This window comes from Falco rusticolus, chromosome Z (assembly GCF_015220075.1).
Source record: "Falco rusticolus isolate bFalRus1 chromosome Z, bFalRus1.pri, whole genome shotgun sequence".
NCBI lineage: Eukaryota > Metazoa > Chordata > Aves > Falconiformes > Falconidae > Falco > Falco rusticolus.
This window is the reverse complement of record NC_051210.1, coordinates 32,780,140-32,807,504: the sequence shown is the minus strand read 5'-3', so window position 1 is coordinate 32,807,504 and position 27,365 is coordinate 32,780,140. Positions and strand designations below refer to the sequence as shown.

The 27,365-nt window shown below is 42.3% G+C and overlaps 1 protein-coding gene across 5 annotated transcripts in view; it reads right to left on the bottom strand.

Moving 5' to 3' along the window:
• FSD1L (fibronectin type III and SPRY domain containing 1 like) overlaps positions 1-18,822 on the bottom strand; it is a 34,819-nt gene extending 15,997 nt beyond the window's left edge. For 4 of the 5 annotated variants that reach the window (XM_037372770.1, XM_037372773.1, XM_037372771.1 and 1 more), the window contains exons 1-7: positions 18,719-18,822; positions 14,021-14,116; positions 12,970-13,101; positions 9,546-9,647; positions 6,667-6,689; positions 4,155-4,276; positions 137-346 (exon numbers count right to left, since the gene is read on the bottom strand). In XM_037372770.1, coding sequence (XP_037228667.1) covers positions 137-346; positions 4,155-4,276; positions 6,667-6,689; positions 9,546-9,647; positions 12,970-13,101; positions 14,021-14,116; positions 18,719-18,733 — 700 coding nt within the window. In that variant the 5' untranslated portion in view covers positions 18,734-18,822. Of the gene's footprint in view, positions 1-136; positions 347-4,154; positions 4,277-6,666; positions 6,690-9,545; positions 9,648-12,969; positions 13,102-14,020; positions 14,117-17,617; positions 17,906-18,718 lie in introns of all 5 variants that reach the window. The other variant, XM_037372772.1, reaches the window with a different exon arrangement.
• Between the last annotated feature and the right edge of the window lie 8,543 nt (positions 18,823-27,365).

Sequence of the window (27,365 nt, the reverse complement as noted above, 5' to 3'; positions counted from 1 at the left end):
AATTGTACAAAGCACTCAAGACTAATGTGAAACAATGGAAGCTTCATTACATACAGGAAAACAGGTCTTTTGCAAAATTTCCAAGCATAAAGAATTATACCACTATTCTTGGTTTTGAAGTATAAGACACATTTACCCGATAATGTATATTCAGTAGCTTTAATGTAGTTTATCGCTTCCCAACGCTGTCCATCTTTTGCTCGAGGAAACCCACTGCAGTTGGTTTTCCTATACTCCAGTAAAAAATGATCAATTCTGCTGTCCTCTTCAGGCATTCTCCATGACACTGTTATGCAGTTATCAGCAACCAAACATGCTGCTAGATCTATCTCTGGAGCTTTGGGTACTGCAGAAGACAAATACACAGATCAGTACGAAGAAGAGAATGGACTGAATATTAATTTGTTCTCCTTGGATTTACAGAGTTCAGAAGTTGCCCTTGGCAACTGAGTAACACTCATTCCTTTTAGAGGATCTATTCCATTAGCAAAGCATGATAGAATAACATTTCACGAAACAAGAAATATGCATTAGCTCTAGAGCGAACATTTCCATCATGTTTTCCAGATGACTGTTTTGCCACTAAGTTGGGCGATCCCCTTCTGGAAGCAGTACAAAGGACATGCTAGAGTGGAGTGGACTTACAATTATGAACCTACATTTAGAGTTCTAAACTAGTTCTAAAACACTAAACAAAGGACATTAAGAAGTAAACTTTTATTTCCGAGTCTTTGAAAGGTAAGTGCCTGCAGCCCTCAACAGTATCACTTCAGTTTACATTCACTATTACAGACAACTAACAGCATGATAGTTTCCACTAGCCAGTCAGCAGCAGTTCACTAGCCTTCTTTCCTTTTCATCCTGTCTTGAAACAAGTGGCAAGAATTCCTAAGATTCACTAGAGAAAAGACGGAAATAAAATGTTTATAGAAATAGAAGTCTACTTCCATGAAATCAAAGAGCACTTAAGTCACTGGAAAATGTTTTTCCAAGGCAGGCATCTACATATTCTTTGTAGCATCCAAATTACTTTCAAAGCAGAGTTTTGCTGGAGGATGTGAAAAAGATGCTTTATTGTTTGCAGGTTTTGGAGGAATGATCTGCAAAAGTTTTTTCCTTGTACGTGAATGTTTCTCTCTCACAAAAGCTTGAAGTAGACATAAAAGTGGCTCGCGAGTCAATCATGCGGGAACATCAAAAGTATAATACCAATGCATCCTACTGGTAGACCTGCAGATTGTCAAAAATCATCCCTTTTCATAACACTCAAACCCTTAACTGTGTAATGCCCCTGTGACCAAGTTCTAATTACATATAGATTGCCTCACTGCTGTTGAAACTTTTTAACAGATTGTTAGCTTTGATGCCCCTCCACAATGACTGATGACAATCTGCATCACATTAATTATGGTTGAGTCATTTCGAGATGTGTCATTCTACCATCTAGATGCAAAACACCTCCTCGCTCTAGCAGGTCCCGCAGAAACAGAAGGCCTAGTTTGCTTCATGCATACCGCTTTACACCTTCCCTTCATGTATGAGCTGTTCCAGCATTTGCATATAACACTACCGAAACACTCCCTTTCACCCCTCACATCCCCGCAGTTTAAGCTAAGCAGGAATCACACTGAAACTGGTAGTGTAAGTCTAAAATGCTTGAGGACAAATAAGCAGCACAGAAGAGATTGGAAGCAAAAGCATTCAGGTCTATACTGGTTTTGGCTGGGACAGAGTTATATTTCTTCATACAGGCTTTTATGGTACTATGCTTTGGATTGATGATGAAAACAGTTTTGATAACACAGGGGGTTTAGTTATTGCTAAGAGGCATCTAGCCCTTTTCTGCTTCTCATACCACCGTTGTGAGTAGGCTGGGGGTGCACAAGAAGCTGGGAGGGGACACTGCCAGGACAGCTGACCCCAACTGACCAAAGGGATATTCTATACCATATGGTGTCATGTTTAACAATAAAAGCTGGAGAAAGAAGAAGGGAAAGATGTTTGGCATTTTGTCTTCCCAAGTAACTGTTACAGATGATGAAGCCCTGCTTTCCTGGAGATGGCTAAACATTTGCCTGCTACTGGGAAGCAGCAAATTAATTCACTCACACAGCTTTTGCTTTACCTATTAAACTCTACCTCAACTCACAAGTTTTCTCACTTTTAGCCTCCTGACTCTCTTCCCCATCCTGCTACACAGCAGGGGAGTGAACAAGGGGCTGTGTGGTGCTTGGTTGCCAGGTTTAAACCACGTTCTCAAGTGTTAATCGTGTACATTTGCCATCAAATTTCAAAGTCATCCAACTATAATTTGAGAATAGGATCAGTAAGATCACTTCTTTGGCAACAGAAAAATTAAGATGAGGCCAAGTATTTCAGAACATACACCTGTAAGATTAGCTACCTACTCCAGTTTTTCTTGACATGGTATAACATACCAGGTAAAGACTATTCCCTGTGTTTGGAGGGACCAAGTCTTCAGCATAATTCCGGCAAGCAGTGTTCAAATGACTGCATTACCATGACACCAAACCCATTTTCAACTTCCCACAGCAAGACATCAGTGTTTCCTGACGTATGAAGGTCTATCAGTGCCCAGTGCAATTTTGCCTGCAACAGTTTGAGCTATCAGTATTTCATGTCAGAGTAATTTGATTAGTTTGGCACCACAGCAAAAGAAAGCCAGATTAATGTCCAGACAGTTAGTATTCCTGTTTACAAATCAAAGGCCCAAACAATTTAAATTCCTATATACTTGATAAGGAAAATGCACACGTAATAAAAGTCATACTAAGTATCTTCATCTAGGTACAAGGCTTTGTTCATGCTTGCTCCTACATCTTTACGCTCCCATTCCTGTTCTCCACTGTGATCACTTTACCTGCCTCGCTCCCTTATCTATGAAATACAGAGCAATGATTGCCACCCACAGTGGTGAATTTCTGCCTGGACACTGCTAGCTACCACAAGGAATAATACTGGCAATTTACTACACCTGCTATCACATACTGTATCTGCAGCATACAAGATAAACTGGCAGAAAAATAAACTGATGCTGCCAAGCCCTTAACAGATTTGAATTAGTGATCTAGAGATGAAACAATTAACATCCCTGCCAGCAGTATTATTATCAATATATTCTTTGTGTCAGTCAAGGGCAAATAAAGCAGTATGAATAAAAAGACGTGAAAGATACATAGTGGTATACGGCATCTAAGTTTACTTTCAAACCGATGCATCAATACACATTTTGTATTATAGGAATACCACTGCCCTTTTAGATTATCCCCCTCTTGCATTTCAGACCATACCACCGCCCTTGTAAGCAACATACCAGCTTACAGTTCCATGCATAACACTACTGCAGATGACTTAAGACTTCAAAGTGTCCCTAAGCATCAAGCTAGTAGCTACCGTCTTGACAAAGTTAAGATAACTTCAGGAAGTATAGAGGAACTGACAACTTGTCCTGGTTTCAGCTGGGACAGAGTTAATTTTCTTCTTAGTAGCTGGTGCAGCGCTGTGTTTTGGATTTGGTGTGAGAGCAACGCTGACAGCACACTGATGGGTTTGGTTGTCGCTGGGTGATCTAAGACAGGACTTCTCAGTTTCTCAGGCCCTGCCAGCGAGAGGGCTGGAGGGGCATGGGACATAGAGAGGGGACAGCTAACCCAAACTAGCTGAAGAGGTATTCCGTATCACATGGCATCAAGCTGAGTATATAAACTGGGGGGAGAGAAAAGGAGAGGGAACATTCAGCATTATAGCATTTGTCTTCCTAAGTAACTGTTAGACATGATGGAGCCCTGTTCTCCTGGAGATGGCCAAACACCTCCCTGCCCATGGGAAGTAGCAAATAAATTCCTTGTTTTGCTTTGCTTGTGTGCGCAGCAACTCAAAGTAAAGACAGTCTAGAAGACTCATTCTTACTTCTGAGATGAATGTTATTTTCATAAATGCTATATTATACTGAAATTAACATAATAAAACTAAAAAACTTTTACCCTCAAGGTATTCAGCTTAACATCCAATGAGTAAGAATAATGAGTTTAGGTACTCTGAAAAATTTGTTCATTAGGGTGCAAGAAGTGTGTTTTTGTTTTAAATATAGTAAGTTATTAATGTATTAACAAATTACCGCATACAGTTTTTACCTGGCAAAAACTTTACGGACTGGAGTATGTGCCTTTCCAGAGTGAAGTCCACCATCATATGAGTCATATTATCATTGACCTTCGGTTTCAGAGAGATGCAGAATGCTGAAGCCGTTGTGACTCTAAATTCAAGAAAGCAGCATTAGCAAGATGTACTGTGCATTTTTTAAAGTCCTATAGCCATTTTCAAAAACAGCAATCAGATAATCTGTATCATTAAAGTCAAACTGTTAGCCAAAACACTGATGAAAGACCAGAACATTTTTCTAATAGGTAGCTGTTTACCATTTAACATAGACTCCAAAATAGGAAGTTTTGTTAACATGACTGTCTCAAAATATAGTACAAACTCCCAGTTTTTCAGTATCAGTAGGCAAAGAAATATCAGAAGTGACTAGAGAGGAGATTAAAACTTCTTTTACTAGTGAAAAAAACTTGGATAAGACACAAACTCATACCACTTTACACAAAATCAGGAACCATGAAAAATCTAAAGCACTGCAGAATCAGGATCATGTTTTATATACTTAGAAATTTAAAGCTTAAACTTTTCTAAACTTTCTAAACTAAAGGTTTAGAAAGACTTTCCTGCTTGACAAGATCCACTCATTACCTCCAAAGTGCATTGTCACGTGTTAAATATTGCTCAGGAGGTATTTATAAAAAGCAGCAAACAAGCTGAATATTCTGATTTCATATCTACCTCTGTTCTTATCAGAGGATGAAGAGATGTTTAAGTTGCATATTCAGAGCAACACGGTGTCTGCAAGTATCAGATCAGTTTTACAAGATACACTGAAGCACAGCTCCCATTTCCATTTCTGAAATCTTAGCTCAGTCCTTATTCTGAATACTCTGAAGATACTCCTGTACTCCAACTACACCACCAAAGAAAAAGGAGGACAATTCTCTTGTATAGTTCTGTAACTCTGAAGACATCAGGCCACACAGCAGAATTTGAATAACTGATTCAGACAGCACACAGGTCCTAACTCCTGCTTTAGAAAAAGACACAACAAAGTAATATACACACCACAAAAAGAAGTCAACTGCAAACACTTGTATCCAATTTACATCCACAGATCTGTGGCACCTTTAGAACATCTAATATTTATCACTTCCTGTGATCTCTGAAGTACTTCACCAGTATGCAAGAGATTGTGCACTAGCTACAGAGACATTAAAGAATGGTAAAACCCAAATATTCAGGGAGTGAAGAACGGGGAGGAAATATGGAGTAATAAAGATACAAACTTGTCAAGAGTGACAAGCACTACAATTTTGGGATATAAAACAATTAAGACCCTGAACTGCACATCGTAAGAGAGAGGTCATTTGATTTCCCAAGACAGCTGACGCTCTGAAATTCAGTATGGGCTGCTCAGTAGATTTCATTGCTTGGCCAGATTGGTAGAGTAAATTTTTCCTTAAGAAAGGATAATCCTCTTGATTAGAGGTAAGGGAACACTGAGTAGTCAGATTCAGAAGCTTTTTAACTTCTGTTTAGGCACAGATTTTAAGACAGAGAACCAGCCACAACTGGTTCAAAATGGATTAGATCACACAGCATTTCAAGAACTAGAACAGTAACAGGATGCTTGTTACAGATAAAAAGTATTAAGATTCCTATCACTGACACTATTCCTCTGATTTGTTAAGGACATTAAATCTCTACCCTTGGAAAAGCAAAGATTAATTTCTTCAGCACTGATTCATTTTACATGAAACTTCAGAGATTTTAGCTAGTCAGAACCCTCCTTGAAAACCTCTAAACTGAAAGCCAACCTATTCGGTCCATAAGAGCAACATATGCTGGAAGCTGTCTTTCAAAATATTACGCACATCATAGTAAGACATCTGAACCAGAAGGTCAGACTCTCAGAATGTGGTTATTCTTCCAAGTGAAGAAATACGTCCCTACCATTTATTTTGAAGCAGTGAAGTTTTGCTTTCTAAACAATAGTTTGAAGACACACACAGTTCAAAGAAAAGCTACCAGAAATAGCAATTTCACTGATATTAGTCAGTGATGTCACCAGAAATATTTCAACACCTACAAGACATTTTACATTCAAAAGGAAAATCAGCTAGCAAAAGTCTGTAAGTACTTGAAAAAGCCAAAGAACAAGATTCTCATAATTTAAATGGACAGTCAGCTTAAAACATTAAATTTCAGACATCAGGTATTAATAAATCAGAAGTTGACAATTGTTAATAGTATACTGTATTAATTATATAGATTCACAGAAAGTAACTGCTGCTGCAGAGTTTTACTTCCTTGCATTAAAAACTATCTTTCTCTTTATTAAGCTATGAAAGACCTACAATTAGCAAGGTAAAACACTGCATGAGAAACAGAGACGTTTTTTGTTCTCTCTCAGAAGTTGTGATGTCACAACAAACATGAGTCAATGAATTTCATTTAAGCTGACTATGACCCTTCCAAAATAAAGGCATTTCCAAATATAAGATTAATTCAAAGACACCAAAAGCAACAGACTTTGTACTGTACCTATCTTTGATCTGTCTGGCAGCCTTGATGCACATGCGGGAAAAGAGAGAGAAAAGGGTTAATATTTCCATGCAAGTATCAATGGCAGTAACAAGCAAGAAGGCTGAGAATAATCTCAACTGCATTCCTCAGATCTGAAGATCAAAATGAATTTAACATCTTCATCAAAATAATTTTTCCCATAAAGCATGTTAATTGTATTGGTTAGAACTGCAATTATGTCACCTGGGGAAAAAACTGATCTTAAGAACCATAACAAACCAATTCCAAATTACTCAACTTCCTGATCTCTTCAGATTTCTCTTAATTGGTTAATCTCCCTCACATTTTAAGAGCTACACAACCAAATCAGTAAAATTTAACTACTGTGGATTTTCTGTGAAATTACAAAATACCTATTAGGGGCATGTAACTATACCCGACTCGTTCAGCTATATATCATAGGGCAAAGACTCTGACAAACAAGAGAAAATACGACTTCCTTTAACTCTTCCTCTGAAAGTTACTAAGTACTGTCAGAACAGTATAATAAAGGACTCTTTGCATATGTCACTATTCAAAACCATAGAACATAGGTTTTTTCCCAGCATTTAAATGATACCACTGAAGCAGATGCAGAAGTGGTGATGGCATACTTCAAAGACAAACATTAACTGGCATTTCTAAAGACAAAATTCCTGCCCGTCACCAAGAGGAACTGCAAACTGAAGACAAAATGTTACTGTTGAAATAGCATTGGCTTAGCTAGGTCTGTTGAATCCATGGATTGGAGTTAACATTGCTACTTGATCTAGCTGCCATTCAGCTTAACTACCTTCCCTTCCAAAGACAGGACAAGAAACATTAGGTAGCTTCCCAGTTTGAAGTCAAACAAAAGTGAAGGACTTCCAAATTTATTTTTCAATAAATATAAAGCACATCCAATGGAAAACAACCAACCATAAATCACAGTTGACCCCGCTACAAAACCAATTTTATATTCCCAAGTGGGAAGCAGAAAAAAATCCAAGTGTTTAGAAATAACTTTGCTTAAGAGGTAGCTTTGTTTTACCTCAAACCAAAGTTATTGTAGAACTACTGACTGATTTACTACATGACAGCTGTAGACAAAAACAGAGCTACTTAAAAACAGAAGCATTCTTCATAACATCTACTCCTTGTGGAACACACAGTAGCCAGGAGTCAACAAACAGCCTTCTGCAAGACAGCCACAGCTTATGCCCTTTGAATTCAGTTTGTGTCCAGGCTACTGACAGAGACTGGTATTGGCCCATCACAGATGAGCTGCCCAGTAGTGTCAAATCACATCCTAACCAGTGAACCCTCCCATGTGCTGGCATTCACACTCTTCTGACTTCCAGGTAAACTAATTCAGTGAATGAAGCCACCAAAAATCTAACACAGAAAAAAAATAATCCTAGCTTAGTCTTATGCTAGTTTAGAAAAAACTGATTTAGTAGAGCATCCATAGAAAATTTGTGCCAATAAGAAGTCAGGACTGCAGCTGGCCTTTCAGGAGCACTGGGTATTACTATTAGCAGAGCAATAGATTTAGCTAGCTAATAACCAAGGCAATATTACCTTCAAATGCCATATCCAAAGGCAAATTTACAAGTTTCAAATCCTAGATAACTGGGAATTCACTGAATTGGATTTCAGCATATTAAGCTTCGGACTCAAAACTTAAAGAGATTTTCCCCTCAGCAAACACTCAAATAATCTTCCTTAGTGTATTTGATCTGAAAAAAGCATTAGAGATGTCTGAAAAGAAACAACTTACAATGAATTCAAAGCTACCTTCTGCATTGTGCTCAAGAGCTACCGATTTTTACACATCACTATGCCAAGACAGAAAGGACAACTCAAACTGAAGTGCTAAGAACAATATTCAGTTTAGGAATTGTAACTCTTCAAGGCAAATAAATCAAAGCTGACCCTCAACAAGCAGGACAGCATGCAAACATGTTGCCAAAAAGTGTAACAGACACAGTCAGAGAGCCTTCCTACCTGCACCTTTAGAGTAATTTGTGTCCTTGTTCCTGTTACAATGCAAAAAGGCAAAAGTAATTGGGTCTTGAATTTGGCATGGCTGACCCCACTTAATATGAGAATTATTACAGCAAGCCCAGTGTACTGAGTCAGCGTATATGCTGGTTTATTCATCTGTAAGAATATTCCTCCAGTTAAGATACATGTTGCCTTATTTACAAGTCTGTTGTGGTAAAGCACATGTTATTTTTATTGGAATCACAATGTGAGGCCCAGATCACGCTCTTGCCTAGGCTATATGCAACCGCATTAGAAGGTTTCAGGGAATAAAGCAAGAGTTGCCCTGAATTCCGTTTCATAAGATCTTTCAGGACAGCTACACAGTTCGGGGTTGCAAATCAAAGATTCATAGCTTGCATGAAGTTCTGCAAAACAAACATCTTGTTATCCACCGACGGCTGCACCTAGAATACAGTGTGCAAGCGTCATGTAACAGCACTGGGCAACTGACAGGTCACTTATCACAAACCTTGTAAGTCTTAGTTCAGTTTTATACAGGTTTCTCTCATCCTCACTTTCTGGGTTCACTCACCTGGCATCAGTGCAAGCTTGCTTAGCACTGACAGTTTTCCAGGAGAAGGCATTCCTTTCCCTGCCCTCTCATTCTAAATAAAAGGAAACTCCATCTAGAGATTGCATAAAAATTTAAGACTATAGCGCCTGACTTTGCCTCCCCAACAGAGCATTTAACTGTACTTTTATGTGCCTCTCTATCACTACTCTCAGTATTACCCTAAGTTTGCAGGGTCCAGTATAGTAATGCAAAGGATATTTTACACTGAGGCAAATATCAACATCTGCCTTATGCAGATCTGTCCAATGTTTTCTACCTTTAAGAATTCCACAGGGTCCTTTATGTCCAGCGACTGCGCAGCAAGTTCCAGCAGCTCTTCAGAACTCTCTAGGGCATTACTACATTGGCTAAGCTGATCCTGAAGCAAAAACAGGAAGTAAGAATAAAGTGATGTATCCACATTTTAAAAGTGGGCTATAAACTACCAGTATTAGAACTACACGGCTTTGCTATACATTTGTAACAACTTATTACCTTATCTAATCAAGGCTATTAACTTTGACACATTGCTGTCGTGTAACTAGAACTTCACAGTGCTTAAGAAGTGCACAGCAATACATGGCATGTCCTAAAAATCCAAATGGGGAAGGCGGCAGATAGGTGGTGAAGTCTGATTTAAAACCCAGATTTCATTTTAAGGCCTGTTTCTCCCAACATCAGGATTTCAGAAGCAAAAAAATGCTTACATTTTTGTGCACCACAATTTCTGTTTACAGAATTGCACTTCATCAGCGGACCGATCCTGTTTAATGTAGCAGTAGCCTTGGAAAAGGTAACAATTTTATCCCAAAGCAGCTCCAGAACTGTCACAAGACAATCCTGAAAATCAATATTGCTATATAACAAAGGGGATAGTAGAGAAAAAGGAACAGAGGAAGAAAGGCAGAAGAGAAATTTCTTTCTGGATTATCTAAAACTCTATCATTAGTAAACTACCATTGCAGTATATAAAACTGTCCAAACAAAACTTCCACTACTACATACTATGAGTATAACCCTAAAAAGATTAGTTCTGAATACACTACAGGATCCTAAACATACTGCAGGTTAAACAAGATGCATGTTGTAAACCTGCCAGCAGCTTTTACACTGTCATTCAACCTACAGCTGTTTTTCTACTCATATGATACTTACTGTAATATCTCAGAACCAGTCAACAGCAAGTAACTATTTTTCTTTAAAACACTTCCGGAAAGACAGCTTGCTCTGAAAGCAGTCACTGTCTCAAAAGCAACCAACAGTTGCATCGAGAACAGACCAGTCTCAAACACTTCAGAAGTATAACTAGTTTTGACAAATGCAGTGAGTTGACCAGGGCCAGCTGCCAGATGCTGCTCAGATTTACTGTTCAGAGATAAAATAGCAGCATGGAAACAGTCCAACAGCTAGAAGTTTGTACACAGTTTCCAGGTAACTTCTGAAGCATGCCATTAACACAAGCTGTCACCTAATACAGCTGCTCTCCTCTTTGGAAGATATCCAGCACTGACAAACTGAGATAAACCATGATACTCCAGAAATACCCCAGGCAAACACCTCAGAAGGGAGGCAAGTGCCAGAGGCATTTTCAAATACCTTTCCAGAAATGACACAGTAACTGGATGCTTCCATTAACATCTTACTGAGATGCATCTGCATTCAGGAGTTAAAAGTACATACTTCAGTGTCATTAAAATACACCTCCCCAGAACAAAGCAAAGTATTTCCAAAGCAAGGGTTTAAGGAGAATTTCTGATTTGGGCCTTAACTTTCAAGGGAATTATTTAGGAGGGATCAGTCTAAATATTAAATCCTCACCCCCTTCCACAATTACGCAGCCCCGCTATTTTAAGTTACAGCTTATTTTCAACAAGAACTTCTAGTCAACAACAGAAGACTAACTACAGCACACACACTTTAAGAGGACAAAAAATTAAGCAAGTTCATTCCTTTAAACAGGATGTTTAGACCTCACTGAAGTTCCTCGGTTTCCTCATAGAAAGTTAATTTTCAGTTCAGTCAAAGACAATGGCTTGGATTAATGCATTCGATGCAACACTTTTCACCTGTTAGTTCAGTTTCGTAGATTGACTGTTGGGAGAAGCACTCTTGCAGTGCCTCAGTTACAGAGGAAGCTTGGTCTGTTACCAAGTAAACACAATGTCCTTTGAGCCTGTAGTTAGACAACAGCCTCAGCTGAAGGACAAGGGGGGCACTTAACTGTGTCAGTGATCTAACATTCCAGTTGTCTTCATCCTCCCATGATGAAGTAGCAGTGCCGCTGTTCAACACAGGTATCGGGCAGCAATTCCTCATACAGCTCTACCACACTGACAAGCTTTCAGAAAAACCTGGCTCAACCACATCTGACCTTGATCAAACTAGATTAGCAGAATTAACAGAAAATTTCAACAGTCAAGTCAAACTGCCAGATGAGTAACCATTAAAACAGTTTTCAGCTCCAGAATAATTTCTTGCAAGACTAACTTTAGGTTTTCTTCACTACAAGTTAGAATAATTGATATGTAGCACAGCTGAAGTTCTCCTGTAAGCTGTTCACTGAGAAGCACTTATTCTTTAAGCCTTTAAGTCCAAAACGTCCCTGGACACAGGTAGAAAAGGTCTGTTGAGAAACTTCAGAAGGACTTAGAACAGACATATGGGGATAAATATTAAACTGGAGGCAGAAAAGTGCACTGAAGTGCTCACTTAAGTTGTGCACTCAAATTCTGGAATGTTTTAAACCGAGTCTTTAAGTATGAATATAAAATAGGCCTTACAAGGAAGCCTGTGGAATTTTTTTCAGGAAACCACTCCTAAAACTTCTTTAAACTCACTAGACATGAGAAGGTGAAGTTTTTCAGGAAAAAAACAATATCCTTATTCTGCATAAGTAAAAAGAACTAGGCAGAAGAATGGTGCAACTAGGATCACTTCAAGAAAAAAGTTGGAGAAACAGCTTCTGCTTAAAATATTTAATTGTGCTTTGGCTTCATGCAAGTAGACTTTCTGAAAGCTAGAGCCCACTTGCTACACACTACTGGAAAAACAGACTTTGTGTGTTTCAGAAAGTTGTATTTTTGTTTCTGCTTCTCTGAAACCCATTGGAAAGGTTATCCTGCATGACATTATACAACTACAAGCTGGTGAAGTTGGTTTAGTAGCAGGCATCAATGCAACCTGTTCCCAAACAATTCCCACATCTTCCAGTGTGCATACATAAATTGCTTGGTGTTAAGCAGCAGAAGATGGCCAGTTCTGTCAATAATAAACCAGCCTTTGTACTTATGATACCTGGTGGGATTCTTGACTCTAGGTTCAAGCCTGAGTAAAGCAATTAGACATGTCTACAGGTTCAAATCCTCATATTCCAAACTGCAGAAAGAAACCAATTTTACTCCAGAAGCTGTTCATTAGATTGAAGGTAGTAAACATATCTAAGTCCTGTTCCTATGCAGCCACTCTCCACCTGTAAGCTCTACAGGTAGTACCACTTCCTTTCTGCATAACAATGTTGAGAATATAAATATGCTAGAGACCATGAAGTACCTTAGCAGGGACCAGATGAATCCTTATAGCAAAGAAAACATTTATATTACCCTTACTGCATTTCTTGCAACACTACCAAAATCTCACTTTCAGTTGAAATTTAAAATATTAAACTGCTTCTGCTCAGCTGCAAAAATTTACAGTTTAGTTACCTGCAGAGCTTGAATTTTACGCATACTTTCTTGCTGAATAGCGCTGGCCATACTCCCCTTCATCTCATGCAATATAGAATACAGACCATCAAATTCTTCATCCAGCTCACTGATTACATTAGAAGAGTTTACCTGAGAAGAGAATTGAAACTGTTGCAATTTGTATTGGAAACAATGCTAACTAGTCTTTTAGACTGGAAATCACATTCTCCAAACACGCTTTGCTATGACCAATAGATACCTCGTCACTGCTCCTCACCTTATCAAAAGAGAAAAAAAACCCTAGAAGTGATGGACATCTCCTAAGCAGACTTTGTATCAGAACACTGAAGACTGAAATCCATGAAAATTCCATGAGAATCAATCTTGCATGGAATCAACATATTTGGCCAACTTTGTTCTATGCCAGAAGGCCTCTGACTCCCTCTCACAATTACGTATGGATTGCTAGATGTTCTTATCCAGTTTCACATAAAATGCTCTCATTTAATATTAACAACCGCACTCAAGAAACCAGCTTAAAGGTATGCTGGATGGTTTACATTTCTGCACTTAACTTGGCTCAGCTTTAACATGGAACAAAAAATTTACAGCTTACTGATAGGCTAAAGAAACCTAAAAATCAGCCTACTGTAGATGCTCCAAAAATTAGGTCTAACTTAACTAAATCCCAAAAATCTGCGACTACTGAAAAGAGCAAAGATTTTCTCAAGTATCAGAATGGTCTCATTTTTCAGTCTACCAAGCAGACTAGATGTCTAAAAAAGACAGACTATTTCCAAGTAACACAAGTTTGAGATGTTGCATCAAAATTCAGATTCTCTCTTCCACACAAATCAAATCCTACAATAGCTTTTCACATGAAAAGCAAACCCACCATACCTTTCAACAAAAGACAGACACAAAAAAGAAAATGTTTTCTATCTGGTTCCAACAAGAAAATACATTTTAAACTCGGTTCTTCTTACACACCACCCAAACAGTTTGAGACTGACAAAACTAGGAAGTTGCTCCCCTCACAGCTACAACTTATGATCCTTAATATATATACCTGAAGGTTTTTTATTGTATGGTTCAGCAGGTCAATGAAGTTGTGAATTTCATAATTTTTGCTTGCTAGAGTAGAAACGATCTTTTGCAGCATCTCCTAGAATTACAAAAACAAGTGAGAGAAGTTGTAAAAGAACCTTGTAATTTTTTAACCATCACCACTTCAACATATATGGAAATTCATCATAATCATTCCAGTTGTGGTGAATTCAACTCTTTCTGATGGGATCAGGTAATATTTAATATTTTTTTAAAAACAAGAGGAAGAGTATCAAAGGTCTAAGAAGCATTACACCAAACTGATTATCTCCAGTTGTTAGTTTAAGAGAAATCAAGAAGCTGTTTTATGATACACTACCGTTTCCCTAACTATGTTACTACTGCAACTCCCAAGTCACCCAAACCAGGCTACCTACTGGCAGTACACTCTGCCATATACAACTTCTCCAGACCAGCAAACTAGTGCTTACACAACCGAATAGAGAACCAATAAAGAAAAAAAGCCAGTGAAAGTTAACACAGAAGAAAAAGTAGTATTTTCTACTGTCAAAAGAAGCTAGTTTTAAACAACCAAGCTGACAGTTTATAATACAGAATAAATATATTTTGTAACAGTGATTTGTAAACTTATTCTACAAGTGGCAAAATATTTTGGTGAATAATTTATAATTCCAATTAACAGTGATCTCAAAGAGGAATGCTTTCTCAGGTAACAGTAAGCATATCAAGGTTATTTGTGGTGTACTACTCCAGCTTATTAAAAAGAAGTAGATTCAGCTTACAAAACACATACTAAGCAGGCAAAACCTTAAGAACATCAATACGCATTTTTAAATTAAACCACCGAGTTCAATTTTGTTGAGTAGTCAGTCACATCTTCTAGGAATTTGACAAAAACACATCAGTGCTTGGTACTTAAAACTAAGTCAAGTTGTATAACTAAAACTCAGAGCATACCAGCATATGTAAAGTAAAAATAAAGAACAAGGTGAGGAGGTAACTAAGGATTTTCTGATATTTAATTCAGCCTGGTTGATAGTAAGTTCTAGAAACAAATCTAACTATAAAATGCTAGATTTGGCTCTTAAAAGTAAAACCTGTCTTTATCATAATTAAGGCGTCATTAATCAGTTGGACTCAGAGGATGGAGTTGCTCAGTTTAACAGTGTTACTTGACAACAGGAAAGAGAGGCATGGGGAGCTGATAAGCCATAACCTTAAAAACAGCCAGACCACCAAAAAGATGTTGCAGAGGTCCCTCCATAACCAATTTCTTAACAAACATTTACTACTTAGATCACATTTGTTTGCTGAAAGCATGAAAAATATTTTATTCTTTCACAACATCCACAACAAACCTTGACACTACAACCTGTATAAAGGAGTCTCTCGACCAGTCCTAAGCCATGCCCATACCTTTTTCTTCTGACCCTTTCCTCAGCAGTTTTCAATTAATCTGCAATGATGTATTTACTGGTGCTCCAGTTCATTGCCTGTTTGCATAGCATCATGCTCACAAAGTTAAACCACTAGCACAGGAAAGTGAAATTTTACTGCTTTTACTACCAGCATTGTGATGGTGTCATGTAAAGACATCACAGATCAGCCAGCAATGACTGAAATTAGGACTGAAGAAATAAAACAAGACCAGACTGACTTCTTTCAGAAACAAAGAGTATAGCAAGTCTTGGTCACTTCATTACAGAATCTTCTCATTGTCTGGTTTAAATTGAGCTTGTTTAAAGATAGTGTTGTTCACATTAGAATGGCACATGAAACCCCGTTGTCCAACCAGCTGCTCCTGCATGTACTACTGCCCAGGAGCAATTGTTTTCACATGTCGGACAGCCTGTAGTTAAGCCTTAGATCCTATAAATAACTGTCAACTTGGATGAACAACAGTACTCCCAATCCTCTTTGCTAGGATTTTAGGGCTTACTCAGTTGCACCGCATGGGAAAAAAACCCCAGTGCATTAGTCTTCTTGTACATAGTACTGAACCATGTTTTTTGTTTTATACCTACATATAATTAAAAGAAAAGATCTACATGTGAGGAATGCTTAGATAGCTTTTGAACAGCCAAACACATGGCAGCAACTGGAAGACAGCTATCAAACAAGGTTTTCCACTACATCTAAATGTAAAGTCAACTGATCAAACAGAAATCAGTACAGTTCTTTTTCTCCATACAGAAATTCTACCAGGTTTGGTCAAATTCAAACAAGTTTAGAAGCCATCTACAAACACAGATAGAAGAGGCCTAAAAAGACCCCATCAGTAGTAGACAGAATTTTTCTTAAATACCAATGCACAAGCCACCAGAACAGAAAGGTAGCTTTTAGGAAACACTAACATATAATATTTTCTAATGTAATTTTCTATTCACTAATAAGTAATATTTAAGTTTCTTCTAAACATACCAAGACAGACACCAAATTCAAAACACTGCACTGTTGCCCCTTCTTTCTTTAGTGGAAGTTTCTAAAAAGTCATTACCTTTATATGTAATGAAAAGGGTGCTAGAAAAGTTAGCAACGAAAGCAGCAGCTGAGGCTTACATTCTAAGTCACTTCATAGAACAATTTCAACAGGACCAAGTTCATTAAAACTTCTTGGTATTTCTGCACTGAAGGAAATTTAAATCTATTGCCCACTGATGGATGTTGTATTTCACAGAATCCTATTACAAATAGTTTTTACTTTTCTCTTTGGCTAGCATGTATTAAGTGAGGTCAGTTTCAAATTATTTTCAAAACATTACGGCATGTTTATTACAGAAGTAATTTTTGCTGTTATCAGTCAGCTTCATACTGCTCTTCACTTCCATGTCCTATTCTTATTCCCTAAACTAATACATTCTTTGCAGGAAAAAAATAATGTATTGCATTCATAAAGCAACAGCATGCTTTATGATGCGCAAGGGATGAAAAATAGGAATGGATATGAAAAAGGACAGGAAGCCCACAACATGTGGTGGCTTGTAGTCTTGCCAGGAGCATACAAGTAGGCAACACACCTTTTTTAGAATAGCTAGTAACTAACATCACATAGCATCTGTTGAAGCAGATGGGCACCTCATAAAAGTAAAGATCAAACTTCAACAAATTAAACAATTACCTCAGTTCTGTTTAAGAAGAAAGTTACCAACTTGCTCAAGGTCATATTGAAGCCTTATGACACGACTGGATGCAGAACAGAGTTTGTGAAGTGGCCCTGGGCCTAGGTCAAAATCCTGTGTCATATAAGTGGATATACTTAGCCTTCTTTAATTCGATCTTCTGCACTTCTCCACATGTTGAAGTTGCCAGAGTTTGAAGGAGTGTATAAGGCAATACAGGTGGCAACAGCAAATTAAGAAACCAAGTACTGCAAGATCAACTGCAATTTTACTACCATATTTACTACTCTGTGCAGCGCTGAAATTCAAATACCACCAGCGACACCACTCAGAAACATCCATCTAGGGCACCTGTAACAGCGACAGGCCTCATTTAGTCCTCTGAGAGGTTAATCTCACATAAAGCAGGCAAAGGCAGACAGACACAAATTCACACACTCTCTACCAGGAGCATGCTTTTCTGGGACTCCACATCTCACCTTCCAAAGCACAGGTAAGTACGCAGTGGCAGCGCACAAACACTGAACTGAAATAGCAGACAATGCTGATCTGTAAATTCCGAGCCATCAGTGGTACTAGCTATCCAGACTCGGCTCACAGCCCAGTTCCCAAGCTAAGGAAAGCACAGCCTCCGCAGGGACTGAAACAGAAGCCATTCCGCACTGCTAGACTGGAAGCCAAAAGGCCAAGTCAAAACTTTTTCCAGAGCGTCATTTTTAGAAAGCCCAGCCCTGGGCCGAGCGCATCTTTGCATCCCAGCGATCTCCCTGGAGGGGCAGACAGCAAGTAAAGGGAAGGAGGGAATTACAGAGCAGCAGCCATACGGGAATTAAAAAAAAAACCAACAAACGAACTAGAAAATGCTGTTATTAATTAGCTCCCTTCAACACAGGCCGACATCCATGGGAAACAGGAGGCACTACTGCACCGGGATTACTTATGGCAGGCACATACGGCGTGCAAGGGCCCTGCCCCGGAGCTGCGCTCCGCCGAGGTGCGGCGGCGGTAACGGGGGCACAGGCAGCAAGCGGGCACGGAGAGGCCGCCGGGCTGGGCGCCCCCGCTCTGCTCCCCCGCCCCCCCGGAGGGGGCTCCTGAGCCCCGCAGCACCCCTCACAGCGCGGCGGCCGCCGCCCCCAGCCTCAGGCAGCCGGGCCGAGCGCCACGGCGAGGCCGACATGCGGGGGACGCCCCGCCCGCCTCCCCGGCGGCTCCAGAGGCTGCCCCTGGGCGCTGCCCGCGGCCCCCGCGCCGGAGCCGGCGACACGGACAGCCGAAGGAGGGCGGCCGGGCCGGGCGGGAGCCAGCCAGCCAGCCAGCCAGCCAGCCTGCCTTCCTTCCCTCCCTCCCTCCCTGCCTTCCCTCCCTGCCTGCCTGCCCTCCCTCCCTGCCTTCCCTCCCTCCCTCCCTCCCTGCCTTCCCTCCCTCCCTCCCTCCCTCCCTGCCTGCCTTCCCTGCCTGCCTGCCTTCCTTCCTTCCCTCCCTGCCTGCCTGCCTGCCTGCCTGCCTGCCTTCCTTCCTTCCTTCCCTCCCTCCCTCCCTCCCTGCCTGCCTGCCTGCCAGCCGCCGGCAGCGCTCACCCGTTGCTCCTCCATAGCGAGGCAGGCACGGACCGCCGCGCCTAGTGCTGCCGGCCGCTCCCCGGCCAGCTACTGGCTCCCCCGCCCCGCGGGCAGGCCGCCCCGCCCCGCGACCCGGCGCATGCTCAGGGGGAGGTGGCCCCGGCGGCTGCGCGTGCGCGCCGCCCTCCGCGCCTGCTTTGCCCCGCCCCTCCTCCCGCGCACGGCAGCGGCACGTGAGACTGAGACACACACACCCCCACACCCCCCACCCCACACACACCCCCGCACCCCCCCACACCCACACAGACACACAGACACACACACACACCCCCACACCCCACACACACGCCCCCACCCACACACACACCCCGCCTCGCGTAGGGGCTTCCGGGCATGCGCAGTCAGAGCCGATAGCCGAAAGGGGGACGGTCCGCCAGCGGGGGCTTCTCTGGGAGCCGCCGGTTCGAGTCCCACCGCCGGCTTTGGGGTGCGGGGGGGTGGGGTGGGGTGGGGGGAGCGTCTGCGGCGGCCCTTTGGTCCGCGGGCCGCTTCGTGGGGGCTGGAGCGCACGTGTCAGGCTCTGCCACCACGCCCCGGCGCCAGCAAAAACAGGGTCCCCCCGCCCCGAGACCAGTGCTGAGCCCCGCGGGACGGGCACCCCAAAACCCTGGGTGACCGCCGGGGCAGCCGCGGCTGCGGTCGCTCGGCCCCCCGCAGCGCCGGGCTGGGGCGCCCCCCGCCTGGGCCGTGCCGCGCAGCGGGGGCTGGCCCCTGCCCCGGCGCCGGGTGCGGTTGCAACGATGTAGCAGCTGCAGGAGTAGTGCACTTGCAATCCACAAGTAAGCAACCTTGCCGTGCTGCGAGGTATACATGTATGCTAGGTTAGACGTCCTGAAAGGCAGCCTCTCTTTATCTCGGAGCCTGCTAACCCAATTGTAAAAAGGAAAAAAAAAATTTTTTTCTTCACCGCAGTGTTGGAAAGAAGTAGTGATTTCATAATGATGACGTTTTGCAGAGATACAGCCATAAAGCAGCCTCTGGGCTCAAGTGTGGCTTCATGGTTTTATAGCAGCTCCCAGCACTGTGCCGGTACTACAGAGCAACGCTTGAGGCACCAGGCACGCCGCCACAGGAGCCTGATTCTGGCATGGAAATTTACCACAGCGCAGGGATTTTGCCACCGACCAGCGTAGACACCCTTACACCTCCCGAAAGGCTGCGAGCCCCCCGGCATGGCGCAGGCTCCCCACGCCGCAGGACGGCAGGGTGGCCGTGCCCGAGCTCCAGCCCTCCCCACTCCATCCTGAGGTCTCCTGGGGCTGTTACTTGGCACGGGCTGCACCTTGGCTGCGGTTTGAACCTTTATTGTGGCTTCCAGGTAGCTGGTATCTTATTTGTTTCAATTAACACCCACCTCCTGTGCTTGCAGTTTCCATTTGAAACCTTTGAAAGAAGAGGAAGAACAATCATGTGTTGTCATGCCACATCTCGGGCTGACAAAAGGCAAGGAGTCTTACACCCACAGGAAAAATGCTCACTGCTGGGAGCAAGACATCCCTGCTGGCTACCCATGGCAAAGGGTCTGGCTTTGCCTTGCATGCCTGCTGATCCCGCTGGTCCTGCACAGAAAACCCGAAGAGTCTTTGGCTTGAGGAGACCCTCTCAATAAAAAAAAAAAAAGAAACAAAAAAAAAACCAAAAAAAAAAACAAACCAAAAAACCCCCTCTTGGAACAGTATCGGACCATTTGGAGCACAGGGCATGGCTACTGCTACAGCAGCCAGCAGCCTGCAGCTGCTGGGGGATGTGGTGGGCAGGAAAACTGTGGGACATAATTGTAACTGGGACTACTGCTCTGTTGCAACCCGTCTGGCCATTGTCCATTCGCATACATCCTTTCTGTTCTGTACCAGACTGGCAGCGAGGAGTTTCAAAGCCGGGGAGTGGTTTCATCTTCTTAGTGATGACATCCTTTCTGAATGGGACTTACCTATCATTTATCTTCTTGGAGGTAAAAAAGTGCTAAAGGTTTTCAAGGAGACAGCTATGGCTCTTAAAATGAACATAGTGCCTACTTTTCTAAACACAACTTCTTAGGGAGACTGTAGACTTACCATAACCCTGTGAATCAAAGGTAAGGGGCTGTTTGCCCGAAAGAGTTTAGCAACAAAATACTAAGATTCAAAATGATTGTTTATGTCTTGGCCTGGGAGAGAAGCCAGCAGCCAGGTCAGCAGTAGTGCCTGTGGTCAGACACCCACATACCACCAGCCTCAGGAACGGGCACGTTTGGCTCCAAAACCTTTTGCAGTAGCTTGGGGTGGGTGGTTCAATCAATTTCTGAAGTTGTGGGCCCACTTAATTCCAGGCATGGATTGTGTGGAAAGTTTCAGCCACACATCTTCCCATATGCTTTCTCATCTCAAAACTGTAAATGCAAGGGAAGGGTCACCATCAGGAAATAATTCCATGGGTTTATTGGTTCCTTCAGCACTCTTGTGAACATAAATTGAGCAACAAAGTATGTACTAAGATTTTCTATAGACTTGTTTGTGGGTTGTTGTTTTTTTTCCATGACGGGAGATTTTTCAAAGTGAGAGGACTGGTGAGAAGAAATATTTCAGGTTATTAGAATTGGTCCTAAAGGAACTTATAATGACAAATTACTGCCTTGTACACTGGAAAATCAGGGAACATGGCAGGAACATGTGCAGATCCTTGGCAGCCCTTGGGAACCTGGGTCTTGAACAAAACCCCTGTCAGGTAAGGTGCCTGACAAGCAGATGGTCTCTAAGCTAACGCACAAGCAGAAACACTGCTGGCAGGTTGTTAAGGGGGATAGAGAATATCTTCTAAGTTAAGGCTCTTAGCCTAATATAGGCCAAACAGAGATGTCACAGGAAGAAGATTCAAAGGAAACAATGACAAGAAGTTGGAGGAAGAAGAAATACTTCAGCTCCCTACAAGAATGGACCAGCTTGGGTAATCACAGAACAATACAAGTAGAGGTTAGATTTAATCTGTCTCCACAGAGGATGGCAAATTGGACACATCTATTTATCAAATTTGTCTTTAGAACAGAGGTTAGAAATTTAAGGAAGGACTTCACCGCAGAGCAGCTTTCTTCTAGCAGCAGATGTATGGCTTCCTCACAGTTTAGCACCCAAAGCATAAAACAAGATTTAGCCTTACTTGACCACCTCCTAGAAGCACGTGCTATTTTGAAACTCATGAAAATTACAATATTAATATTCTTTTTTTCCCAGCTCCAAGTAGAAGATTATGCCATTTTTTTAAACAGTATTTGGGCTGCAGTACTTAACATTTATTTGCAGTGCCAGATACATCTATGTATTGCATGAGAAGGAGGCAGCAGGCTGTTGCATTTCCATACGGAAAAAGGCTTGAAAGTAGTTACTAAAAGTGATACTAAAACTCTGTCTAAGAAACCAAGCCAGGAAATATAACAAGGTAGGAAGACAGCTGTGGATGGCCTTAATAACACAGAACATGTGCTTTGTGCTAGCTTTGAGAAGGGCTGGACCCTGTGACAACCGCTAGACATCGGAATTGCTTATGTGTGACTCAGTGTGGCTCTAGCATCAACTAACTCCTTGCACAGCTCAGAGCCATTGTGACCCATTACTTTGAAAAACCCTTCTTTTAATGCCTTCAAAAACAAAACATCTCACTCCCACCATCGACCTGGAGCCCTTTTGTGCAGGAGGGGGCCTGGGAAGCAGGACCACAAGTAACAATCAGTTAGCTGAAAGGAACACAAAGGAAGCTGAAAGGAAGGGTCACAAGCCCTGGTGGTAAGGGACATGAGAAATTACTGAAGGGTATAGAAACAGGGACTAAGTATCAAGTTGAGATTATACAAGGAATAAGGCGGTCAGTTTGTCAGCTTGCTCAAGGACGTGGTGCAAGAACTGCAGACATTGTTGTCTTTATTGCTGAATTGCTGAATAGCTAGCATGAAGTGTTCCCACGAGTTGCCACACAGTTATAGGATAAGCAAGTTTTTGAACCGATCAGAATAAGATGTAACAATTGCTTATGTGTATATAATCATGCTATTAGGCTAATTAAAGTGAAATCTGCTTACATCAAGCTGCGTCCTGTCTCTCAATTGCGGCACTTTTGTGCTTTTGAGGTTATGTGCGTGGGCATGTACTAAAGCAGGGGGTGAGTTGCAGGGAAACTGCCCCAACAGGCTCAGTATTGATGCAGTTTTCTTGCTGCTTTTCTTTTCTCTCTTTTTTTTTCCTTTTCCCTTTTTTCCTTCTTTTTCCTTTTTGAGCAGAAGGTTCAGAAACCACGAGCACAACCGATCAGTCAGAGGAAGATCAGTGGAACAGCAGAGAAACCTGGCTGCCTCTGTGTATGGGATCTGGTCTGCACAAACGTAAGAACAATAAAGACTTCCCTGGCTTTCCTCCTAGCCAGCTGCCTGAAAATTGGAGGGCTGCATAGGATGGGTTTTATGGGCAAGGCCCAGGGCTTCCTGGGAGTCACTGTGGGTGGGCTAAGAGATCATGACAGTGCTGCAGTCCTTGATATCACTTCATTACCCTGATGAATACCAAGGTCTCAGAAGTCGGTCCAGTGATGAATCATTATGTTAAATGTAATTATTGCACTGTTTTATCATGACTCAAGGAAATAAAATTTGTACAATTTTCTTATCCCCACTAACACCTTCTGAACGTGCGTTGCTTTTTTTTTTTTTTCAAAGCAAAGTTAGTCGCAGTTGAAGAACTGAACTGAGAATTTTTTATTAAAATGCCCTGTGATGTGGTGAAGCAAGTCGAGGCGGACTGAAAAGAAACACTATGTCTGCGTGGGTGGGTTCGGGCAAAATGACCTTTATTGTTTATACGAACTATTTATATATCTTAGACAGTACAGGTGTTAGACCCTGACAGGTTTTTGTGTCCTTCTTCTTGCTTGCTATTTGCTGTTGCCGTAGGTGCCCGTGTGCTGCAGTTCTAAGTTCTGATTCTTCACATCCTGTTTACATACCTGACAATTTGTGGCTGTCTTAAAGGTACATGGCTAAGTCTTTGAAGTCAACTAACTTGTCTGCAGACCCACTGCAGACCCCAACACTGCGGTATTCCCAAACTGGTAGAGGTGTGCCTCTCTCAGAGTGTTCTGCTTCCTATCAAGAACAGAGGAAGGATGGTGGGCAGAAGAAAACAGGCTTTTCCACTGTTCTTTGAATCAGTTAGTCACTGCAGTAAAAGAGACACGGTGAGGTCTTATTTATGTGCATGCAGAGAAGATAGTAGCTATCAAATCTGCTTTATTGTTTCAATAGGCTCTGCAACCATCAAATTAAAATGTACACACAAGCACTGTTTTAAGAACTATATACTTAGTATAGTAGAGCTTTGATTTTTTGATGAATTTTCTTAGTAGTCTTCCAGTTAGAAACGGAGGAGAGTAAAATGTGTGTGAGACTGGAACCACTGATTTTCCTCCCCTGGAATGCTCGTTAAAGTCTACTGCATTGCTGGTTTTATACACACTAAGGCATTAATTTAAACAAAACCCCCACACACTAGAATTAAAAACAAACAAACAAGAACTGAGATTTCAATTGCTCTTCACTCAATGGTACTTCCATGCCAGTTTAAATAAGGTGTCAAATGAGGTTCTGAAGCTTTTAAAGCAATATTTTCCTCATCTAAAGCACTATGAGTCAGCAGTGAATCTGTCTTTAGTGGCACTAAATTTGTGAGGGGGCAGGAAAGGAGTTTGGTGTAAAAACCACCATCGCCACTTGGTACACAATAAATCAGTATAGGGAAGATGAAATTTTTTTCACCCCAGCTCCAACTTGACATCATCATTGTTATAGAAAAGCTTGGAGCCTGAATCCATTAAGGACATATTCTGCATCAGGCAACAAGAGTGCTTGTGCTGGCTTCCTCTCCCTTGCTCCATGCAGCCTGGAGCTCAGGACTTGGGTATTTCTGAGGGTGGGGGAAAATAAGAAAAAAAGAAATGGGGCATGAAGCATCTTCTTCGTCAGCCACCGCACTTGGATTTGGAGGTTTTGCTGTTTGCCTGTGTGTCATAGAAACCTGACTTCTGTGAGCACAGCTAGCTGGGAAGGCAAGTGATGCACAACAGGCTCCCCAGCAGGCAGTCATGTAGCTTGGGGAGGGGACTATTGCTGGCCTGCTGTTGAACCACAGCCTCTTCGAGAAAACCTAAACATCCTGCCCTGTGCAGATTAATTTTATGGTTCTGGTGAAAGGGCCTGTACATGCTCCTGGTGCACCACATCTTCTCACAAAGGTTATTATCTGCACATGCCCCAAAACCTGCTTTAAAAAATTTCGGAAGACATGAGAGAAAATCATACATAAGCTAATCCATTAGACACTTTGTGCTCTTCTCCAGAGTACCTTTTACTGTTAAATTCCACATTTATTTTCTCTCCCACTGATTATTCCCATATTCATAAGTTTCATACTCTCAATATTGCTACTGTGTGTGACCCTCCCACATAACCACATACCCTTGTGCACCCGTATTTTAAGCCAGCTCCCCCATCCATCGCTGTCAGAGCATTTTTCCCTTGGGAAATATAGTTAATAGTGTTTTTTACTGGATGCTCCTGGGAGCATGTCCTCTTCTGAAGTGGCTGCAGTTTTGCTCAGGAAACTAAGAGTTTACTGAAGTTGGGGACATTTGAAGAACTTCATAAAGGAGCAAAGACAAGGCAAAGAGATAAAGGGTGCAAATTTGCAAGCACTGTTGCTGGCTTTGCAGTGACCTGCATTATCCCAGTGCTTCTGCTGCATCTCCACAAGCACCCGCAGACCTGGGTATCAGCAGCACACATCGCTGTGCTCCCTAAGGCTCCTAAACCCCCTGTCTCCCAGCCCATGCTGTGGTGCCAGAAGTACCACAGAGACATTCACAGCTGTGCCCTGGGTCACAGTCTTGTTCAGGTCAGTAGGGCAATAATTAAAACTGTATGTGACTGCAGAGGAAACTGAACAGAAATGTGTTGTGCACATTTTGGGGAACTTCAGCCTACCAAAAATACCCCTTAAATGCGACAAATTGCCACAGAACTCATAACTAGGACTGAAAGAAAGTAGCCATCCTTCATTCAAGGAAACTGGCCTTAAAGTGCATGAGCGGTGGGGAATAGTAAACAGGAGCATCCAAGTCCAGTAAAACTAGTTCTGCTAACAGCAGGCTGTTGCCCTGTGCTGGTACCAGCTCTCTGGTAGCACATCAGTCCATCAGTGCTGCACCAAGCTTGTGCTGTCTCTGGGACCTGCCCCACTGTGGATTTTGTTCCCGTGCTACTGACTCTTTCCATCAGGTGAGGCAAGTTTCAGAAGGACCCAGCTCAGTGGAGTTTGGTCTTCAATTTCACTTACCTACTGCGAATTTCTTTCCATTTTGTTTTTTTGCAGAGAGAGGAGGAGCTCTTCAAGACACAGGATACATCTACACAGGTAGGATATACTCATATACACCACTCAAATAAAGCTGAGCCAAGGGAGTTCACTGAGAGCTGCTGGAAAGAAAGGAAAGACCCATTTATGTGAAAACTAAGTATATTGCTCAGGAGTCACCCATCCATGCAGATGAAAGCTGAGTTCTTCAAATCACATAATTTTTTCCATTTATGAAGTTGTTCCTCTCACGCAAAGTGCCTATTGGACTAAGCTTTGACCCATGTCAAAAAGCAGTAAGCACATTTTCTTAGCCGTTGCCTACAAAGGCTTGGCCCAGAGCTGAAGAGGGTCCCCCGTGGAAAGTCAGCCAACTCACGACAATCACACCAATATGGCTACATGCCGTGCTCCTTTATTAAACAAACAGGTCATATTTATAACTTAAACCGACCGCTCACACGACTCTACACATAGGTGATTGGATAAAGGTTTCTGGTCATGCGGGCATCCGTGTGGCTGACCGGTGGGCATGCTGCAGGCGCCTGATCAGAGTGTGCTGATCAGAGTGTGCTGATTTTGCAGTTCCCAGGACTTGCTCTGCACCTTACTTCTTGTTTGTGCATAGCTTGTTTTCCTTCTCACACTGCTTGTTCCCGGGACAATTTAAAGTCGCTCTGCAGCTTCAACTAACAGGCCTGGGTTGTCCAACCCGGACAATGGTAACATATGTCCTCGGTCCTTTAAAAATCCCTCTACACAGAGCCAGTCCAGAAGTCACTTCACATTTTAAAACCGGATTTTGAGAAGCTCTGCAGCCAGGCAGGAGCAGAAAGAAGACAGGCAGAGTGAGAAGATAAACCGGGGAGGAGCAGAGGAAGCAGCAGGATAAAAAACAGAGAAAGGGAGGCACGTGGCATAAAAGCAAGCACATCTGGGGAAAAGGGTCTGCTGCTGCCTGTTTTTCCAGTAGAGAGTGAGGGAGAAGGAGGTAAGGGGAGATGAGGAAATAATGAGCTCTAATTTCCAGGGTGAGATGTGCTGGCGTACTCCAGCGGAGAGACTAGTTGCAGTTTGCAAGAGAGGGAGCAGAATTAATAATGTTCTCAAGGCTGGCTGCGCTTTGCCAGGCTGTACGGTCGGCTGTACTCCTGTGGCTGGTAAAAGGCGTCTGCTTTTCCAACTTGCCACCTGCACCTCCTCTTTCCTTACAAGAGGTTCCCAAAGCAAAGGCTTTT